At 37.5% G+C, this 22,414-nt stretch overlaps 1 protein-coding gene across 1 annotated transcript in view; it reads right to left on the bottom strand.

The window, feature by feature from the left end:
* Positions 1–413: 413 nt before the first annotated feature.
* Positions 414–22,414, bottom strand: part of HIBADH (3-hydroxyisobutyrate dehydrogenase) — a 104,972-nt gene continuing 82,971 nt past the window's right edge. Inside the window, exons 5-8 of the mRNA XM_059933716.1 lie at positions 15,034–15,167; positions 13,385–13,461; positions 5,832–5,988; positions 414–1,380 (exon numbers count right to left, since the gene is read on the bottom strand). Of these exons, the coding sequence (XP_059789699.1) occupies positions 1,222–1,380; positions 5,832–5,988; positions 13,385–13,461; positions 15,034–15,167 (527 nt within the window). The 3' untranslated portion in view covers positions 414–1,221. The remainder of the gene's footprint in view (positions 1,381–5,831; positions 5,989–13,384; positions 13,462–15,033; positions 15,168–22,414) is intronic.

Raw genomic sequence — 22,414 nt, 5'->3', positions numbered from 1 at the left:
TCACTGCAGCCCCAGCACTTATAATAATGCCTGGAATTTTTGATCATCAGGAAAATGATGGACGTAGCAGTCCTTCTGCTAAATCTGGTATCTAGGCCTATCGCCTGAAGTATTTCTAGGGGCTGTGGTGGGGAAAGTGGCAACTATGCTCCCTACTGGGACATATTTCATTTTTTGCAGGCCAAATTCCTATAGCACCCACAACCCAGAAAACACTCAAACAAATTCTTGTTAAGGATGCAGGCAGAGCAGCAGGATGAGGGCTGGCCACCGGTCAGTTCACACTCAGTTCCTCTTGACCTCCCCTCCCTTCCCTTTCTTCTCATCCTTTCCCCATTAGTCTGCAGCACCCGTTTGTCAGATTATTTGACTGTTCACCAAATGGTTAGGAAGACAAAAAAACTCCAAGAAAGTATTATCAGCATAGAAATTTATTTGAATTCAAAATAATATGGTTATATTTAGGATAATATAATAATTATCTAAAGCACATATCATCGTAGGCTCTGAAACAGTTCTAAAGATGTCATTCTTTTGAAGTCAAAAAATATGTAGTAAGAATGTACAAGGAAGCAAAAATATAAAAAATAAGTTTGCTGAGTATGGGGAGTTGTTACAAGAGGGGCACACCAAGGTAATGTAACAGAGTCCAAATTACACAGCATGCAGCAAGGAGTTCTCTTGCTTTGTCAAGTCCTGGAAAATAAACCGGTGACCTCAGAATGCAAGAATACCACCACTGGGTTAACAGGACAAACTTTCTGAGGGACACAGGGAGTAATTCACTATACTTCCCCCTTCTCTAACTCCTTTCCTCACACCGATTTCTTTTCTTTCCTCCAGGATAGGTTTTATCCTGTGGAAAAAAAAATTTGGTTTTATTTGTAAAGTGGAGTAAATAATATCCTGATTGAAGTAGGCAATGTTTTAGCTAATGGTGCTCAGGAATGAAACTTTTGAAAAAGGTCAATCAGCTAGTTACTAGCAGAGACCATCAGTGGCTTGCAGAAAAAAAAAAAAAATCAGATAATATGTGTTTGCTAAATAGATAAAAAGAATAAGCAGTTAAAAATGGGTGAAAAATCCCAGGGTTTATTGTGAACTAGACAAACAAAAGCAGACAGGTGACCTTTGATTCAGCCCATTTACTTGTGGAGTGAGCTGTAAGAGGCTCCAAGATAGAGTTTGGTTCCCAACAGTGTCCACAGCCAAAGGGCAAACTCAGAATGTCTCCTCCTCTCGTAGAAACTGGAACACGGATGAGAAGTCTTTTTTGGAGTAGCCCTTCGCACACATAATCCTGTAGATCTGATGGGCCTGACTGCCCAGAAGGATTGGGCTCTTCGTGCTGGTAGCAGAGTCTTGTGCTAATCCCAGATCCTAAATCAAACAAGGGCGGAGGGGATACATTGAGGTTGGTAGTTAAGGCTCGCTTCAGGACTGTGGCTCCTAATGCTTGGGTTTCAAAGAAGAAAAAATGAAGCCTGAAAAAATAAGATACTTACGAGCGCGATGTTAAGTTATATATATATATTTTATATGTGCTTTCTTATTGCTGCAAAACTGCTCCAGAGAGAAACCTTGATTTCTGAGTGGCCTCTCCACTCCTCCACAAAACCTATTTGTTTTGTTTTGACTTCGGCCAGGTGTTCCTATCCAGGTGAGATCACACAGAGAAATGCTTTTTCAAATCTACAGAAGCCTGTAAGCCTAAGACAAACCCCATTATGAAATTAAGCATGATGAAATTATCAGTGATGAAAATATCCATTCAATCTCTTAGTCAACACATATTTAACAACTGCTGTATGCTGGGCACTGTTCTAAGTCCTGGTGATACGCAGTCATGATAATAAAACCAAGTCACTGTTCTCAGGAACTTACTATCCAGTGTGGAAGACAGACAGTAAAACAAATACTAAACTTCCAGACAATGACAAGTGCTCTGAAGAAAAATAAAGCAGGGTAAGGGGTCAGAAAGTCATACATAGCAAGGGGTGGGGTAGAAGGAAGAGAGTTCTGAGAGTTCTGATTGATGGGAAGACCTCCCGAGGCAAAGACACTTGACCGAAGATCTGAATGTGAGGGGGCACTGAGTTCTTTGGAGAGCTGGGGGAAGAGAGTTTCAGGCAGGTGGAAGAGCAAGGGAAAGGCCCCCTGGTCGGGGGGCATGGCTTGGATGCTCAAGGAACAGTAAGAAGGCCAATGAGGCTGAACTAGAGTATGCAAGGGGCTGGGGAGGGAAATGAGACTGGGGATGGGCAGAGGTGGAACACGGAAGCTTTATGATGTCTGGAGAGGAAGTTGGATTTTCTTTCAAGTGCAACAGACAATCAGCTTCACAACAACACTTTAACATCTCTGAGAGCTAACGTTTCATTCAGAGAGTTTTGGAAAACTTATGGTTGTTTAAAAATAGACAAAAGTTAACATTATAAATCTTTTATAGTTAAACTGTAGTTAATGGTATCCTCTACTATAAGAATGGAATCTTGTCCAACCTTGAAATATCTGGGGGTAGATGGAAGACAATGAAGGCATGGTTAACTGAAACAATATTCCCCACATTTCATTTTATATGTGATTAAATAAGTGCTGCAAACAAGTGGCAAAACCAAGACTTCCTTCTTACCATTACCATCTTCATTTCCTCCATCAATGGAAAAGCCAACAAGCAATGAAAGAGGAAGACAAGAAGCGAGAAGAGGACTATTTGTATTCTTTGAGGAACACCCTTGATAACGGAGCAGTTATTGATACCATCCACTCAAAGAAGGAAATGATTCAAGGAAAAAATAAGCAAAGTTTAAAGAATGGATTAAATCTCTAGCCTCTTGGATATCTATGATGCTATAGGTGTTAAGAGTATTTTGTGCTTACTTGTATAATTTTCACATGTAAACCCACAGATTTGGAAAATCTACTTAACCTTAAAGTCTTCTATAGCTTCCACTAAAAAGCAGGTTGAATTATTACCCACACACTTCACAAATGTGGACAGCTACATTATTGCTTATACCCAGACAAGAAGATAAGCCTCTTTTGTCAACATCATTTTGCTGCACATCTGCAAGATGCATTTATTTAAAAACGACAGAAAATCTACATAGAAAGACTGCCTATAATTTTTAACCTAGTAGTATAACTAGAATATAAGAACTTAGAGTAAACACAACATATCGAGGAGAAGACAACACTATTGAGAAGAAAAGGCTATTAGAGGTTTTTCAAAGGGGCAAGTAAATATCCCAAATAAGAGCTAATAAAACCAAAAAGGGGAAGCTAAAATAGCTTTGGTGGCTGCTACCTTAAATGGTGGACATTCTAAAAAGAGAAAGGTGATTTAGTCTATAAAATCCTAAGTGGCTTGTCAATCCTGAAATGTTAGAAAAGAAGGTATCCTTTGAAGCTTGTAACATATAATTTAAAATAAACAAACACCCCACTTCACTAATCAAATACAAATATTTATGAATTCATGAGCTCAGTGGGTGGTTCAGGAAGAAAATATAAAACAATTGCAAAAGGTTTCAACAAATTAATGGAGGACCAAATCGTTACATATTACAAGGACACAGGTACGTTGGGTGAGTAATAAGAGTGGTCATAATTTTCCATAATTTGTTCCTTAGTGGCCTTCAGAAACAGACTTCTAGGTTGGGGGGTTTAGAAGAATGATCTAGTTTTTGTACTGATTATGTTCTGATTATATACACAAAATATATTAGAATTTTATGATGTTAAGACCTAGAAATAAATGTACAAGCCTCTACTTCAAGGACACATTAACATCATCTCCCCCAACACAATGAGATCTAATGGCAGTTGAGCAAAATATCTCCTAGTAAGTAAAGGCCTGATCTGCCCAAGCAGGTATGATTGCTTTAATCAATGTGGCACTGATGGGGACTTCTTTAATCTCTATCAATTTCTCTACACAAGTCTAATTAGTTATGGTGGGTTTTGCTAACAGCTATCTGAGGTGATAAAAGCATTTTTTAAAAGTTCCTTTCTAAATGCTTTCATTTTAAGCAAAATTCAGAAATCTTGCTCTTTATAAAGGAAATGACAACTTATAAAGAGCAAAAGAGAACAGGAATGTCCGTATGTTTTACTACTGTACTGTCTTATGCTATCTTTTATTACCAAGAAAATAATTTTAAGGGACCTCAACAGGAGCAGATTCTTCCTGGGCAGGGACACTGGAGAAAATGATGGAAGTAAAGGTGTGACGTAGAAGAGAGTCCCCAAATAAAGCCAGCACTGCTTACAGGTTACTTCTTAGCTGCTTCCTCTGTTGGAGCCATAAGCAGCATTTTAGGAACCAAATAAGCTAACAGATCACAACCCACTTCATACATGTACATAAAGCAAACTGGGCATAAACGCGATTCTTTCACTCTTCTGTGTGCCCTAATAAACGACCCTGCAGCTTTGTGAAAACAATCCACTCAAGGAGCTACTTTCTGTTTCCAATAAGAGCAACACAGCACAACTATAAAAGCCTGTGTGGAGGATATGCAAACCTAAATATAACAGATTGGCATTAAAATAAATATTTTCTTAAATGAAACACGAGGAGAAATAAAACTACAAAATAAGAAACATAGTTTCAAACATTGCTTCATCCAATAAATATTTAAAGTGAGCCAACCATGTGCCAGGGGCCCGGCTGGAGAGGCAAGGAAGAATGAGGCAGGCTGAGGGAAGAGCGGGCGTGGAGGGCTGCCAGGGAGAGGGAACAAGAGGCCGAAACGAGTTTGGTGTGGCTGAAGCAAAGGAGGGGGTAGGAAGGCAGAAATGAGCTGGTGAGGAGAGCAAAGGCCTTTAAGACAATGTGCAGAGATGGACTTTAATCTACAAGTAACTGGAAACCATGAAAGAGACTTAATAGGAGAGATGACATAATCAGGTTTTTACATTTTAGGAAGTCCACTCTTAACCACAGAAAATGAACTGGAGAAGATGATGAGAATGAAAGGCAAGGAGATCAGTTAAGGGCAGATGTGGTAGAATCTAAACAAGGTTCAGCCAAGGTACTGGTAGTGGTAGAGAGGGCAAGTGGGTGAATTCAAGGCACAGTCGAGAAGTAGAATGGACGAAACATCATGGGAATGAAGGAGAGTAAGCTGAATACGGTATACAACTGTACATAATGTTACTTTTGTCAAAAAGTAAAGGGCAGGGGTGTGGGGAGTGGGGTAGGGAACAAGCGCTACACAAGAATCTGAAAGTCTGTTTGTCTAAAAAGTATTTTCTAACGTTGAGATCGCAAATGAGAGGAGGCCAACAATTTGCTTTTCAAATGACTTTATACATAAATATATATATATATATATATATATATATCCTTAAAGTAGTAAGATGTATTTAGAAATCTAGCATCATGCGAAAGGTCCTCTCTTCTTTTGTGACATGTATATCCAATGTCATTATATTATTAACCGTCAGAAAATGCTTGTTACTGCTTTCATTCTAAGGGCTTGGTAAATTAATGTCAATTTATGATGAAGAACAACATTTTACCGGCTCACATTACAAACAAACCCAAGCACAAAAGAAAAATCCCAGCCTATTCTTCTCATCTGAAAGGCCAGGATTAAAAGTGAACAAGATAAAAGGTTTTTATCCAAGCTAAGTTTTAAATAATTTCCAGTGACTGGGTCACTATTTTAGTAACCTTGCCTTCTAGGATAGACGTATGCTTTGTTACGAGAGGAGAGAAGTGGGAGTGGGGTGAGGTGGGGGGAGAGAGAGAAGGGAGGGAAGGAGAAGAATGAGACTAAACATTTCCCCCCCGCTCTCTTGGGTAGTCTCTGCATTTACCATACCTTAGCCATGAGTGTTGTTCCGAATCCACCCTGATAGTTATTAGCCGAGGGAACTCCATCCATCACCCCAGGTACAGGATTATAGGTGTCACTTGACCAACATCGTCCTGAGCTCATGTTTAGGATTTTAGCCAAGAGTTTTGGGTCAAGCCCTAACCTGTCAAAGAAGGTCAAAGAAAAGAAGTGTTAAATGTCAAGATGTACAAGCCACGCATGACTTATTTACGTGTGAGGATGCTCCATCTTCTCTCTCCATTTATGACATGTCTTCAAATATCTAAGCAGCCTGAGGGTGAAGAATCCAATCTTAAATTATAGGGTATTAAAAGCTAGTGATTAAACATTTCTGAGCCAGGACATTCTGCACTGAGAGAAAACCTTCTGCACTACCTTGCTTTTAAGAAATAACATACGACTGCATAAAAGTATTGTTGGTTTATCACACACATGGGTTTTCTAGTCTTCTGGACATTACTGCATTTATGTGTCGCATAAGAACCTTAAGCCAAGATGATCATCTAAATTCTACAGTCTTTACTCACAAGTGATGTATTTCAGAAAGAAATATTGACAGTTAAATTATGTACCATGGGAGTCCATGTGGATGCATTTATATGTATGTTTATTCCTTTAGCTCTTATGAGAGAATAAATGCAAGAGATGAGCCACGAGCAGTAAAACGAGCTTAAGGGAAGTTATCATTATAAAAGAAGACATTTCTTGCTGTAAACTTTTCCTTATTTATTAAATCTTCATTAGACATTCTTGCTTATGAAGCAAGTCTGCACAGAGTTGTGACATATGCTATCTATTCAGAGACATGCATTATAGTTCTGGGTCAACTGCTGATAAGGTTACTGATCCTGATAAAACAAAGCTTGCCCAAGCGGAAACATCATTTGTTCTATCACTGAGCTGATGGCATAAACGGCTGTTCAGTGTGGACCCAGAAAAAAAGTAGAATTAAAATGCTCTATTACTTTATTCCAAGTATCTTAGTGCAGCCTGGGAAGCACAGTTTTGCTATGTATCTTTGAATCAAGTTTCAAATAAAACTTTCTGCTTTTTCTTAAAACCAATCCCTTCCAGAATTAAAAAAAAAAAGATTAAACAGAGACACATGTAAATATTAAATGAACTGTGCATTTTGGGGTGCTGCTTATTACTTGTGTGTTCAAAATTGTCTGTCTATTTCCAGATCAGAATATAATGACCAGTAAAACCTTTTTCCAATGCTCGAGCAGGGTCTAGGGCTAACAGCCAGGATGTGTACGGACTTACCACATAATACAAATGTTATGTAATCAGGCTTTCAAGGAGCAGCTGTGGTTCAAGGAATACTATATGGCATGCCATGAAGATGAACTCACATGGTAGCCTGTGTTATAATGAGCAGTTTTTACTAAAGATTATAACAGATAAAGATTCCATCTAAATCAGATGTCATACATTCTGTTCAATTGTACACTGCTGGAAAGAAACCTGATGGTTTCATTCATTCTTTTATAAAGATCCAAGTTTGTTACACGTATAATTTGCTACTGATGCTTCCTTTCCCCTTTCAAATATAATTAGGCTATCAGGATGCTACGGTTAACAGATGACATAGGAAAAGATAAAGCCAATGCACTTAGGGAAAAATTGTGAAAAGTAAAATCACAAATGAACAACTAGTTAATCTGCTATAACTGCAAATATATTGTCTAAGCACAGATATGCAAGAATGTATATGTCTAATGTGCTCTATGAGCAGGGGATATTTTTAAAGACCCCAAAACACTGTCTTAACCTTCCATTTGGAATATAATTCAGGCTTCCTAATTTAGATTTTCTTTTAAAATGGCTCATCACATTCAAAGAAGCAGAGATACTCCCCCTCCTTATAACCTACCAGGTTAGACTCAACAGTGCCTCACAACACTCTTTATTGCTAAAGAACTTCATACTCTGTCTATAATACCAAAATGGGAGCAAAGCTTATTATCCTTTGTAAAATCCTACATTTCATTTTTCTTGAATGTTCAAGGAAAAATACTGGGGCTGATTTATGGAACCCTTTTTGGTGAACATATTACTATTTAGAAGCATCCTGAGGGGCACACACAAAAATGAGGTGGCAGTTGTTATGTGCTCACTTTTCAAATCTGATGCTTCCCCACCATGCTGATTCTCTTTAGGAGATAGCTACTCCCTCTCCAGTCCTCCCCAACCCCCCAACAGCAAAGTGTATCATTAAAAAGAGCAAGTTAGAAGTGTTTTGCATTTCATCTTTCTGAGGATTCTTTCACTGGCATATATATAACTGACAGTTAAAATTAGACATGATATTAAAATCAGTTACTGAAGTCCTCTGTCTTCCACTGTGCCCAAGGCTTGTAATGGTCTGAAACCAGCTAGAATACACAGTAATTGTCATTCAGGGAGTCTATCCTAGAACGTCATGCTTCACTGGAGAAGACTGAGTTTCATTTGAAATCAACAAATTAATCCAAGACAGGTATCTGAAAGGGCAAGTTTAATAGGAAGCAGCTACTGGGCTCTCAACCATGATAAAATGTTATTGCTGTTTCCCTGTAAATTGGCTGGGAACATATGATACTTTCTGCATAAGAGCCCCATTGCTGTTCAGGAGATATACAGCTCAAGCCATCAAAAGGATGACAGTCTGTCAGTCCGCATAATAACTTGCCACTGGATGTGGTTCGAGAGTGTGCGCATGCATGCATGTGGCTTTACAATTGCTGGAATGTTCTCTGATATAAACAGAATGAATTCATTGCTCTGACCGCATATATAATACAATTCAAATAAACGTCACTGTGTCAAATCTACTCACCTTTAAAACACAAGAATTTTAAATGAACTTTTGCTTTTGGGAGAAGTAAAAATGATGCATAAACTATAAGAAAAATTAAAGAGAAGCCAAGTGTTTGCCTTCACTGTAACCAAGGCTTTTAAGGGCCAAAAAAGTATGTTCACTTTATAGTCTCTGTAAGTATCTATACTGTCTGGTTTTATGTAAGAACAAAGCAAACAATGTCCCTAAACTGAGATGTTTGTATCACAGGAACCAATCTGGAAATGAAACATCTAAGACTATGTCCACTTAAATCAATCATTCCGTTATTCACCAATGTTTACGCAGACCTGCCATCTAAGAAGAGGCTGTGCCTGCCCTCCAGCAGTGGGCCAGTTAAGGCACCGCCCAGTAACGTTTACCTGAGGCAGGGGAAGAGCCCCCCGGCTCCCACCTCATTCGTCTGACAAATCTTCATTGAGTGCCTACTACGTGCCAGGGATGTTCTTAAGATACAGTAGTGAGGGACTTCCCTGGTGGCGCAGTGGTTAAGAATCCACCTGCCAATGCAGGGGACATGGGTTCGAGACCTGGTCCGGGAAGATCCCACATGCCATGGAGCAACTAAGCCCATGCACCACAACTACTGAAGCCCGCACACCTAGAGCCTGTGCTCCGCAACACGAGAAGCCACCACAGTGAGAAACCTGAACACCTCAACGAAGAGCAGCCCCCATTCTCCGCAACTAGAGAAAGCCCGCGTGCAGCAAAGAAGAAGACCCAATGCAGCCAAAAATAAATAAATAAATTTATTTATTTAAAAAAAAAAAAGATACAGTGGTGAGCAGACAAAACTCATAGAGCCTGTATTCTAGTTGGGAAGACAGACAATAAACAAATAAATATATAATGTTAGCCAGTGAGAAGTGTTATAAAGAAAAAAACATTAACGTACAATTCAATTCAAATACAAACCACCACCACCATCACATCAATAACTACCATGTATTGAGCACCTACTATGTATCAGGCACTGTTTTAAAAGATTTACATAGATGACTTAATTTACTCTTCACAACAGATACTACTGCTACTGTGGATAGATACTATTATTTTTGTCATTTTACAGATGAGAAAAGCTTAAGTCTGTGGCAGAGCTGGGATGTGGTCATCAAGAGACACCCACACTCACTGCCCTGAGACTCACTGGGTCATATGGGTAGTCACTTAATCAGCCAACATGATGGCATCCTATCAGTTTAATAAGAAATTTGGCCAAACCTTTAGCCATATGTTATATCTATCAGGGTATACAACTAAGAGGTTTCAGTCATCACCTAAATGAAACGACAACACCTTCTTAGGGAAGTAACCAGGAAGCTAAAATTATGCTTGTGGGAAAGTTCTCATCTTGAACGGCCTTCCAGAAGTTTGACTGTTTTAAGCTTCTTTTGATGGAAGGAGACAATATGGCTATTGCTAGAGGGGCCTGGGCCCTGTTGGCAATGCAAATAACTTGTTATACCACCCATATTGAAAAAAAAAGCAAACAAAACAAAAAACATAATTTCCGGCAGAACAAAAATGAATACAAAAAAAACAAAACTCACATTACCAATGTTATTCTTATGTGGTGCATGGGAATAAAACCTCTCTAATGGGGCTTCCCTGGTGGTGCAGTGGTTGAGAATCCGCCTGCCAATGCAGGGAACACGGGTTCGAGCCCTGGTCTGGGAAGATCCCACATGCCGCGGAGCAACTGGGCCCGTGAGCCACAACTACTGAGCCTGCGCGTCTGGAGCCTGTGCTCCGCAACAAGAGAGGCCGCGCACCGCGATGAAGAGTGGCCCGCACTTGCCACAACTAAAGAAAGCCCTCGCACAGAAACGAAGACCCAACACAGCCATAAATAAATAATAAATAAATAAATAAAGGGAAAAAGATGGTTCAATTAAAAAAAAAAAACCCTAACGCAAGTAAGGCCCTTTCAGTACCATAAAACTATGTTCTGAGTCCTAAATAGATCCCAATTAGAAGGCAGAAAGGTCTAGTAAAAAAGAATTTCCAAATATGTTATATACCAATATTTTTTATGCTTTACTTTTTTATAGCATTTAAAAATCTCACTAACATCCATACACACTCATTGTAAAAGATCATAGGGTCAACAGGAGTTTAAAACTATAAGGTTTTATTCTTCTATTTAAAAAAAGGGAAACGTCAGTGCTCAAGAAAAGACACTGACTTATGAGACTGAAATTAATCAGAAATGATCACTTCATAGGAATAGGTAACTCAATTTGTAAATGTTGACATTAATTCTCTAAAAAAATTTTTACTTCAGAGTGAACAGAATATAAATGTGGCTGAACCACTTTGATGCTATACTACTTTGTGGGAATTTACTACTTGGGAATTTATGCTTGCTGATGCCAATTTTCTCTTTCACCTTGCAATGCTCAATAAATCGTGGCTGCTCTCTATATTCTATTAGAGAACATTCCTGTCATTTTAAACCATGTCTGTAAACCATGGAGAAAAGACAATAGCAGAAGCAATCATTTTTAGGACTTTCAAACCACTGAGAATCTCTGTAAGATAAACCGATAAAATCCTAATGTCATGAAAATAAGCAATTCATTAGTACAATGTAGAGCACCACAAACTTACAAATTATTGTAACAGTTAAGTAAAAACAATGAGCTTCTGCTTTGTGTTCAGACATATATATATATATATATATATATATATATATGTGTGTGTGTGTGTGTAAATATTTCATTTACACACATATACATCAGTAACAGTAATATATAGAGTTTTGGAAAAATTAAACATTGAAAGTTTCATATTTCTAAATATTGTTTTTGCCATAGTGGATCAAGGCCAACAATAAGGGAAAATCTATTTATTGCTTCTGCTCTTAATATTGCTGTTTGGAATTTTATCACTTTCTTTTCTCTTTGATAATAAACTTACTCTAGTAGCCAATGTATACATTTCATTGTATACATTTTATTCATTTGATTCAACTGATTCTCATACTATTCTTTATTAGCTGGCTTTTGGAGTTAGACTTCCATAAGCACTTATTGTATAAAAACTTCATTTTAGAATGATCTAATAAGACTTTTGCTAGGAAAATTATTTGAGGAATGCTAGAGGATGCCTAAGGAACATTCTGATCCAGTGACGTTTAAAGTAAGAAGCAGAATATAAAATAAACTGGCAATATAGAAGGAAATTTCAGTATAGTATAACCTAGGCTTTTACTTTTTTTATTATATACTCATTTATATCCAGAAAAATGAAAATAAAATTCTAAAGATGCAAATGCATACTAATGCTCTAATCCTACTGTCAACACCAATTAATTTTGTATGCAATTTTGGTTCCAGAAATTTACATTTTCCTCCTCCATAAAATTAATCTAGAGGATGAACATAAAAACAAGTTACATAAAAACAAGTTACTAGTAACCGGTTTTTCAATTATGATAAGTGACCCATAGCCTAAACTGGCTACAATACAGACATAACACTCTGAACAGCTTCTTATATACCATCAGTTTTATTAAGGCTTTGTACAAATATGCCTTACCATCTTACAGACATTCAATTTTAAAATGTAAATGGTACAGGATATTGATAAACCAATTAGCGCTGATGCAAAGCAAATTCCTCTTTTGTCTCAATTACAACATGACAACTTAATAGGTCAAGACAGTTTAACATCTGAGACAAGGGCAATTCAATAAAACAACAGCATCTTGATATGGTAATTAAGAGGAAATGTGAATCCATTACTGTGTTTTAAAAAATATCTCAAGCACTTTGGCTCTTTTTATTGCTTTCATCAAAAGCTATGGTATGAAACACTACTCTGATTTGTGATATATTTGGCAAGCAGTTTGGGGACGTGTGAAGAACACACCTCAGTAAAAGCATCTTTCTCATTAAGCATTTTCTAAAGTAAGAAATGTATGTTTATTATATTCATGAAATGCAAAACATCCAAAAAATTAATTAGGTGATTAATCATATGTAGCATTCCTAACCCAAAAGATTAAAGGCTAAAATTAAGACATTAACCTTAAGCATTCTAAAGGATGATCACCATCGTAGGAAAAACTGAATTCCTGAATCACTTTCAGCAAAGTATGAATGCCATTTTATTTCAATGAAAAGATATATCCTTAATGTAAAGTAACAGAACCCTAGGGAAGTTAAAATGAAAAGAGTTATGCATACGAGTTGCAGCTTTATGAATGCCATCCAGTTTATCCTGAGAATAAACAACCAAGAACCCTTTTAGTGTAGATTTTGGGGACTATATTTAAAATAGATACATAAAACCAGTCACATGGTAGCATAACACCTGAATTCATTATACATTAAAACTGTATTTTATACAAATTTGTCCTACACTGCCAGAGATTGTTTAAATTTTATAGTAATAGTGTCTCTTGCATTTCGACACAATAGAAGAAATGGAGGTCCCATATAAAAAGGATAATGTAACTTCAAATATAAAGCACAATACATTTTATGGCTTATGGCAGAGAGCATTCATGCTCTCCAGGGTCCTATTGGTCATCCAATAAGCAAAGTCTATTAAAGTTCAATAACGAAATACTTTCAAAATGTTCCTGGATCAACTGATTTGTCTCTCATGAACATTTGTTTTCAACATCAGAAAATCAAAACGGAAAGCTCATAAAAACTGTTAGTATATGAAAATGTACTGTTCAACAAACCTGATTCCCAGATTCATAGCTTCAGCAGTTCCAATCATACTAATAGCTAACAGCAAGTTGTTGCAGATCTTCGCAGCCTGAAAATAAATTGAGTACATATTAAATATCTTTATTTTCAAGCTATAACTCACAGGAAGATTTCTTCACCCTATTCCACGTTTCTAAAAGTAAGAGCATTCAACTGTTGATTCTTTCAAAGGAGGAAAGGCACTTGGTGCTGCAAGCCTCCCTCTGAGCCTAACACAAGATCCCAGAGCAGACTGGGAGGGGGTCCTCTTCCCCTAGGGAAGAGCTCTGCAGTGTGGCGACTGAGCTACTCCTATGGGCGCAAGCACAACAGGGAATACTGATTGATGTGGCACAACTGCTGCTTCAGGAATGAGGCTGACATTCTAACTGGGGAAACAGGAGTAACACACCAAATGAAAAGGCAGTGAACAAGCAAACACAACTAAGTGGTAAACTGTATGGTAGAAACTGTAAGACAGAGACAGTAGGAGTTCAGAGAAACCAGATCACTGAGGGCAGGTGCAGAGAGGAAGCAGAACCTGAAACCATCTCTCAGAAGGCCAGGCAGGACTTAAATAGGCGAGAGAGGGAAAGAAGGAGAGCAGGGAAAAAAATAAATACACAAGGGCATGAGATATTCCTGAGAACAGTAAGAAAATGGACTCAAGTGCAGTGGTTTTAAGGAATGAGGAGAAGTTTGATAGTTAAGACTGGGTCAAGAGCCACGGAAGCTAGTGTCCAAATTTGACGTGGTAGGAAATAGGAATCTATGCAAAGTGTCAGAACTGGGAAACCTATGATGATACAAGCATCTTGATGTAGTTGGTTTTGGTTACAATGTTGGCAAAGTGGTAAACCTGGTATCCAGAGATCTACTAGGCCCTGTGAGCAGTAAACAAGGTGTGAGATAATGAAAGATTGAACCAGGTAATGCGTGGAATGAACAAGATAGCCAACAATGAGAGCCACTGAAGCAAAAATCAATAGAACCTGGAGACTGACTGGACAAGGGAATGGAGACAACAGATATATCTAAGATCATAGCAAAGTCCTGAATAAGATAAAGCTGGTACCAGTGACCAGGACAAAGCATGAAGAGGAGTGAGTGATAGTGTGTGTGTTGGGTGGGAGGGGAACAACCAGTTTGATTTCAGAGTTCATTGTAGTCATTCACCTCTACCTGATTAGAGAATCGATATAACACATTTCTTAATGAAAATGATCTGGTTTTTTAAGGAAAAGATTAAAGTGCATAGGTTACTTCTACCTGACAGTACTACAAATAGAGCTGTGGCGAGCAGTTACAAAATTAGAGGGAAGATAACAGCAAATCAGATAACACGAGCACTTCATATAGAAGCCGTTTTAAGGATAATTTCTGTGGTCACTGGGATAAATATGTCAAAGTCTGAAATGATGGAACTTTTGATGTCTTTTAAAATTATTGGCTTATCTCTGCTTACTTCCAACAGGAATGATGGAAAACTAACTCATTTCAAATTAATTTAAGAAAATCTGAGCAAACAAAGAATCCATAGATTGAACAGAGTAAGGAGGAATCAAATTGTGGTCAGAAAAGAAAAATGAACATTAGCTGATTCTACATCATCAAGTCAGTGTCACTGCTGTGCAAACATTACCTGCCCAGTCCCGACGGCTCCACAGTGCACCACATTGGAGCCCATGCACCCCAGAAGCTCTTGGGCAGCAGCAAATTCTTCTTCGACTCCTCCCACCATAAACGTGAGGTTCCCAGACCGAGCAGCTCCCACACCTGAATAGTTTGGGGGGTAAAGGGATAGAAGAAGAGGGATACATTTCTTCAAGTGTTTAAGTATATTATAAAATTAGAGAAAATCCTCAAACCAAATGAAAACACCTTGCCTCCAAGTTATATTTATATCAGGCATAAGCCTCTCTTGGAATATGTTAATTGTCAAGTATCATGCAGGTTACTTATAAGCCAAAGGGGACATACAGATTCAGTCAAGCTCTGCATTCATCTCAAATATTTTGGCACGATCATGGAGTACCATGGGGATTTAAAATGTGAATTTTATTATTCCCATGCATCTCTTATTCTCTTGAGAAACCTATTCAGTAATAGAAAGTATATGAAAAAGATGACCTGTGCCCTGACCAGCATGGGAGCAGCCAGAGGGGTCAGCTGCCCGAGTCTGGATCTGGGGTCTGTGGCTCACTCGCTCGCTCTCTGCACACTATGTACAGATGAGATCTACAAAGAGAGGGACTTGCCTCTTTCTCCCATAAACAAGTAGGCATTTCAGATGGAAAGATTCTTTGTAGGTAAAGATTCTTTAAGGTAAAGAAAACAGTTGCTTAGCTAGACTGATTATTCTGATGTGCACTTTCTAATATTGTTTGATTTTTCTTTTCCCTCCTGCTATAAAGGCATGCATAGCTTGAAGATTTTGTGGGGTCAGTTCCAGACCACCCCCATAAGGTGAATACTGCAATAAAGTGAGAGTCACATGCATATTGTAGTCTATTACATGGGCAATAGCATTATGTCTATAAAAACAATGTACACACCTTAATTTAAAAATTCTTTACTGCTAAAAATGCTAAGCATCATCTGACACCTCAAGGTTACCACAATATTTGTCTTTTTAAAATAAATTATTGAAGTATAGTTGATTTACAATGTCATGTTAATTTCCACTGTATAGCAAAGTGATTCAGTTATACATATATACATTCTTTTTAAAATTCTTTTCCATTATGGTTTATCACAGGATATTAAATATAGTTCCCTGTGCTATACAGTAGGACCTTGTTGTTTATCCATTCTATATACAATATAATGGAAAAACCCAATATTTGTGAAGAGCAATAAAATGAGGTATGCCTGTACACCTTTTGGGCAATTCATTCTTAGTGATATGTCAGGAAGAAGAATAAACTTTAACATTGGTTTGGCCACTCCTTAGCAAAGGTTTGATGTATGTTCGCTAACGGAAATGATTGGAGAAGCAACTTCTACTTCAGCACAGAAAATATGGCCTAGACTTGTCTTAAAAAGGAAGTGGGGGGTAACTTCACTCATCTAAATTTTTATTAACTATAAAACAAAACCGAGAGCATTATTACTACTTTTAGCATTAGAGAAATCTTCATTCATAATTTTCAAGTTAGGTTTTATTGTTCACAACCAGGAAAGTATGTGGAAGAGCTATATAACTACAATTTTTGCCTTTACAACTTATTTATAGTACAGCTAGGAATAAAGAAACCATAATTGTACTATGTATCAAACCTGGCCATTCGAATATAGACAGCTGCAAGTAATGGCCTACTTTTGAATTTAATTTATTCAATGAAATACTCAATTTTTAATACATAAAAAGCCAAATGAGGAGATCCTTATTTCATTCAAATTGTGAATATTTTGCTACTGCCAAACCAAGTAGTCTTTCTATTTTACAGTTCATGCTATTTTTAACTAATTATTAAAAGCAAAAGAAGTCAGCATTATGTTAGCCGAACAGTGTTGGTAGAGGAAGTGCCCATATGTTATGAAAGCCTGAGATGCTTACATATGGTTAAATCACATTATTTCACAATATTTTCAGACACTGTGGAACTGATTATGTACAAAAACCCAATTATAAGAAATGCTTTTAATTAACTCATCTGTGTCATTTGAACATTCTGATAATGTTGACGTTTAAGTGACTGTCATTTCGTTAGTTTCTAATTTACTTCACCAAGATGGTGGGATCATTAATGTTTTACAATTATTTTTGCTCAATTTCTATGGCCATTTTAATTCGAACCACATAACCAACCTTACTCTAAATCCTGTTGCTCTGACCTGGAGAAATTACGTAGACGATGTAAGTCAAAGCTTACAAACAAATCCAGCACTATCCATCATAGGTTAATAGCTTTGTATCTAGATTACAGGCTGCCAAATAGCTTCAGAGAGTCATTTACTAAAGGAAAATTAATGCTGACAATGGTTCTCAGCTGGTTAATCTTTTGACAGGTGTATCTTCTCACGTGTTCAAACATGTACTTCAAAAAGAAGAAATAAGTTACTTAAGAGAAAGACCACAAAAGAAAGAATAATTCATCTTTTAATTCAGAAGTCTGTGGTATTTCCACTCCTTCCTCCTCTCATTATGGTGGTGTAATTATTTCCAACTTTATCATAATCTACATTCAAATGTAAGGGTCTGACTCAACTGGGTAATTCTAAAGTTTTGGCATTCCCTGGGACCAAATTCTAACTTTGCATGCATATTCAACCATATGACACTATCAAGGCTAGTCCCATTGCAAAGGCAAAATTAAGACCTAAGTTATCCCAAAATAAATGCAACAATTTTGAGTTTTGAAATAACATATAGAAAGCTAGAACTCTAAAGCTGTGTAAGACATCTCATGGATTTCAGAAGACATTGTATATAAATATTTTGATGTCTATGAATAAGAAACAATAAATTACATTGCCATGCCATTTTAATTCAGGTCCACTCCCCAAAACAGGAAAATATGGAATATATAATTAGGCAGCTGAAAGAATATTGGGAGAAGTACTTATTTTACCTTATATTTTAGTAATTGTACATACAAAACCAAAATATGTCCTGTGCTTAATTTTATTACAGCATTTATACATCTTATTAAATTAAAATCTTTGACTTTCTTACCCAATTCCTCTGTGACACCATAAAGCACTCACAAGGTGAGCACTGGGTCGTGTTTATGTCAGCATTCCCTTATCTGTGTCAGTGCGTGATACATTCAATAAATAGTTGTTCAGTAAATTAATTTATGAGCATGGAACAAACAGTAAAGGATCTGGAGATGAAATATCTGGTCTTGGGATGTGCTGGCTATGTTATTTGTTATTATAAACAAATTATATTATAAACAAATTACATAACTTCTTTGAGTTTTGGTGTATAAAATAGGAAAAGCATTAATAACTTCTTCATAGAGTGGCTGTGAATATATGATGCTGTAAAATATAAAATGCTATTTAAATGTAAGGCCTTACTACTTTATAGCCTGAATCTGCAAAGTGGGAGTTTTATCCTCACCTATATAATGCCTTGAGTCCTTTCCTATTTGGTTACCTAAGCCACTGTCTTTTCTAGGATAATTTCAGCCTCTCTGGCTAAACATTGGCTGGCTTGAGCCAATCCTATAAATAATGGAAGAAGGCTGGTCCAGATTAAGAAATACGGGACTTCCCTGGTGGCGCAGTGGTTAAGAATCCGCCTGCCAATGAAGGGGACATGGGTTCTAGCCCTGGTCCGGAAGGATCCCACATGCCGCAGAGCAACTAAGCCCGTGCACCACAACTACTGAGCCTGCACTCTAGAGCCTGCGAGCCACATCTACTGAGCTCGCATGCTGTAACTACTGAAGCTCACGTGCCTAGAGCCCGTGCTCCGAAACAAGAGAAGCCACTGTAATGAGAAGCCCGCGCACCGCAACAAAGAGTAGCCCCCGCTCAACACAACTAGAAAAAGCCTGAGCGCAGCAGTGAAGACCCAGTGCAGCCAAAAATAAATAAATAAATCTTAAAAAAAAAAAAAAGAAATACTAAAGTGGTCCATAGCCAGTGGTATTAAGATTACAGTGAAGACCTCTTGTAAAACCTTTCAAAAGCATCATAGCGTGGGAAAATGACAAGAATGCTGCATTTGTTTGGTTTTATTCATTCAGCAAAATTAATCTGCTAAGAATCAAGCCCATGGTAAGCCCTAGGGTTACAGATGAATAACATATGTCCCTGATCCTTAAGTTACACATCTGTGATCCAGCCCCTTCTCTCCTTAGCCATCACTACCACCTGGGCTGAGCCATCACCATCTCTCACCTGAATTACTGCAATAGCCTCCTACCTGATCTCCCTTTAGCTCTTGCCTCCAAAGTCTATTCTCCATACAGCAGCCAGAAGGATCCTTTTAAAATACAGCTGACCCTTGAACAATGCAGGGGTGAGGGGCACTGACCCCCGCACAGGTGAAAATCTGAGTCTATTTATGGTCAGCCCTCTGCAGCTGCAGATTCAACCAACCATGGATCATGTAGTACAGTAATATTTACTATTGAAAAAAATCTGCATGTAAGTGGATCTCCTGTTGTTCAAGGGTCAACTGTATAAATCTAGTTCATGTTCCTTCCCTACTCTCCAGACTCCAAAGTGTCCCATCACTCTCATATAAAATCCAAAGTCCTACACAGCGGTGCATGATGTGGCCCTTGGCTACCTCTCCTATCTCATTTCATACTATTCTCTTCATTGCTCTCTGCTTTCCAGCCACCCTGGCCTCCTTGCTGTTCCTGAAACAGGTCAAGTAAGTTCCCATCTCAAAGCCTTGCACTTGCTATTCCTTCTGCCTGGAATGTTCTTCTCCTAGATATTTATGACTTGTTTCCTTTATTTCATTCAGGTTTCTTCTCAGAATTCACCTCTTTAGAGAGGCCTTCCCTGACCCCTCAACCTAACAATCTAAAATGGCATCCTGCCACTCTATCCCCTTTTCCTGATTTAATTTTATTCACAGCATTGATTACCACCTGTTTATATTAACACCTCTATTTATTTGTTTCTGGTCTGTACTCCCTACATGAAAATTAGCTCCATGAGAGCAGTGACTCTGGCTTATTCACCCCATATTCCCAGTGTCAGGTACATAAGAGATGCTCAGTAAATACAGTATGCATTCCAAGAGAGAAGAGGAGGCAATGGTGAAGGGAAGAGCAAGGAAATGAGTGACTGCAGTATGTGCGAGAGCTGCTCTCCTAGAGACACGAACAAAGCATTTGTCGTTCTAGCAAGTTTTTTCACCTATAAAGTGAGATGATTAGACAAGATTATCACTGAGCTACTTTTAACCTTTTGAAATTCTGTAATTTGGGATTCTCAAGTTCACATACATACACTTTCCCACATCATATTAATACACAAAACTGCAGCATGTTTCATTTTATGCAAATAATATATATAAAAAGTTCCAGATTAGAGAAAAGAGATAGAAAATGAATTTTCTCATGTAACGACGGTAATTAAATCTGACAAGCCTAAAGACTTGTGGTTGCCTTTAATGTTTTATCTAACACTTTCCTGTGATGATGTCTCCTGTGTTTCTCTCCCATGACCCTAGAATCAGAAAAACTGAACTCATTTGTACAGACAAGTGAAAAGGCAAATGCCCAAACCATTCAAAATGGGTGGCGGACTACCCTGCTTTTAAAGTGATAGACAACTATCACTTCCCTTGGTAGCAGTTTGATTTCAATCAACCTTACAGTGGAGAAGCACTTTAAATCTAATCCAAGTCTCTAAGTCTCTCCTCCCCTTTATAGAAAAGATATCACAGGGAGCCTCCATTATCTAAACTACCTTCCTTCTTTCTTTCCTGCCACTCCTACTAATAGTTGACATAAAAAATGTTGACCATTCGAAATCCATTCCTTAGTGGTTCTCAACCCTGAGAATGACAAAGAAACAGTCCTTGCCCTCAAGGAGGTTGACAACTAGTGTTTGTGGTGGTGGCAGTGTGTGGGTGTGTGTGTATGGAGATGGGAAAAGAGATAAGGAAAACACACAAATATGATGAATAATAAAAGACTGTTAATGCATGCTACAGGAGAGGTATACACATAGTTGTAAGGAGGTTCAAAGAAGAAAATAGCAGCAGCAAGTATCTATTCAGTGCCTTTAACAACCTGCTAGATCTTTGCGCTAGGTACAATGATTCAGGGGATAAGCATATTTTCTAAATCAAAAATTAGGACCTGTTTTCTGGTATTAGGAGACTATCTGAAATACAACTATTCCAGAAAGTCCAAAATGTAAGGTCATGATAGGTATAAAACATAGTCTTTGCCCTCAAAAAGTCTAACATATAATTAGGAAAAAGAGACATATACTCAGAAATAAATGCCAAAAGGTAGTGTCGTATACCAAGTGTCAGGTGGATGAGGACAATCACCACCATATCTCGATTCTCCCTTTCCTTCTATTTTTCAAACTCTATCATCAAAAGAATAATGATTCTCAGAAAGAGAAAGGGTAAGAAGCAAATAAGAAATTGTTCTCAGACAGTAATGGTCTTCCTGTTAACTGTTGGTAGGTTTGTGAAAACTTTGATAAGAATACAGGTATTATGAATCCACTTGTAAATTGTGTTCACAGCAGTTTCAAATAACATGAACTGAGCAAATAATTTTGTCTATTTATACAGACACTGAGTTCTGCCTGTTATCTAAATGTACATAATACCCTACCTCTCTTTACAACAGATTTGAGTTTGCTTACTAGAACAATCAGAAAACTGAAAATCAGAATTAAGAACAAATACCAAAATGAAACCATAAGATTTCACAATGAATTTCAAATACAGATCTCAGTTTTTTGGCAAAGCCTATTTGGGAGAGAAATAAAGCAGTCTCAAGGAAAACATAACTTATCCTTGAACTAAATTACATGCTTAAAATATTATTTGGAACTTTATGCAGGAGACAGTAAATGAAGTAATGGACAACGTTCTTCATATTTTTACATCAAAAGCAGTGATAATTTTTTCAAGTTAAACTGAGCTAAAACTCAGTTCCCACTTTACATCATTTTCTAGCTAATCTTAGCCTTGTACCTGTAATATAAGTCAATATTAATATTAATAATCTCATTCTAATATTTATGTTTTTCCTAATCTTTGGCATTTTTATTTGACAGAAGAACCAAAACAGGCCTAAGTCTTAAGTTATGCATTAACATGACCGTAACCAGCTGCTGAAGACATTATTCATTATTCCTCACCATTTCTATATAGTCTCACAGTTTCTATTTTTTCCATTAAGTAAAAGTTATTTTTTCTGAACTATTTAAATGTTTATGTTTCGGCAAAAAAGAGAACTACATAATTCACTGTATCTTCCCCCCTTTTCTTGAGTTGCAGGAAGCAATAACTTTCTCTTCTTTTTCCTTAAATGGTTTCTGATATTTTCATTTTTAATATTGTTCTCAATGAACTCCAA

The sequence above is a fragment of the Balaenoptera ricei genome, chromosome 9 (genome assembly GCF_028023285.1).
Source record: "Balaenoptera ricei isolate mBalRic1 chromosome 9, mBalRic1.hap2, whole genome shotgun sequence".
Taxonomy (NCBI): Eukaryota; Metazoa; Chordata; class Mammalia; order Artiodactyla; family Balaenopteridae; genus Balaenoptera; species Balaenoptera ricei.
This window is presented reverse-complemented; position numbering and strand designations above follow the sequence as displayed.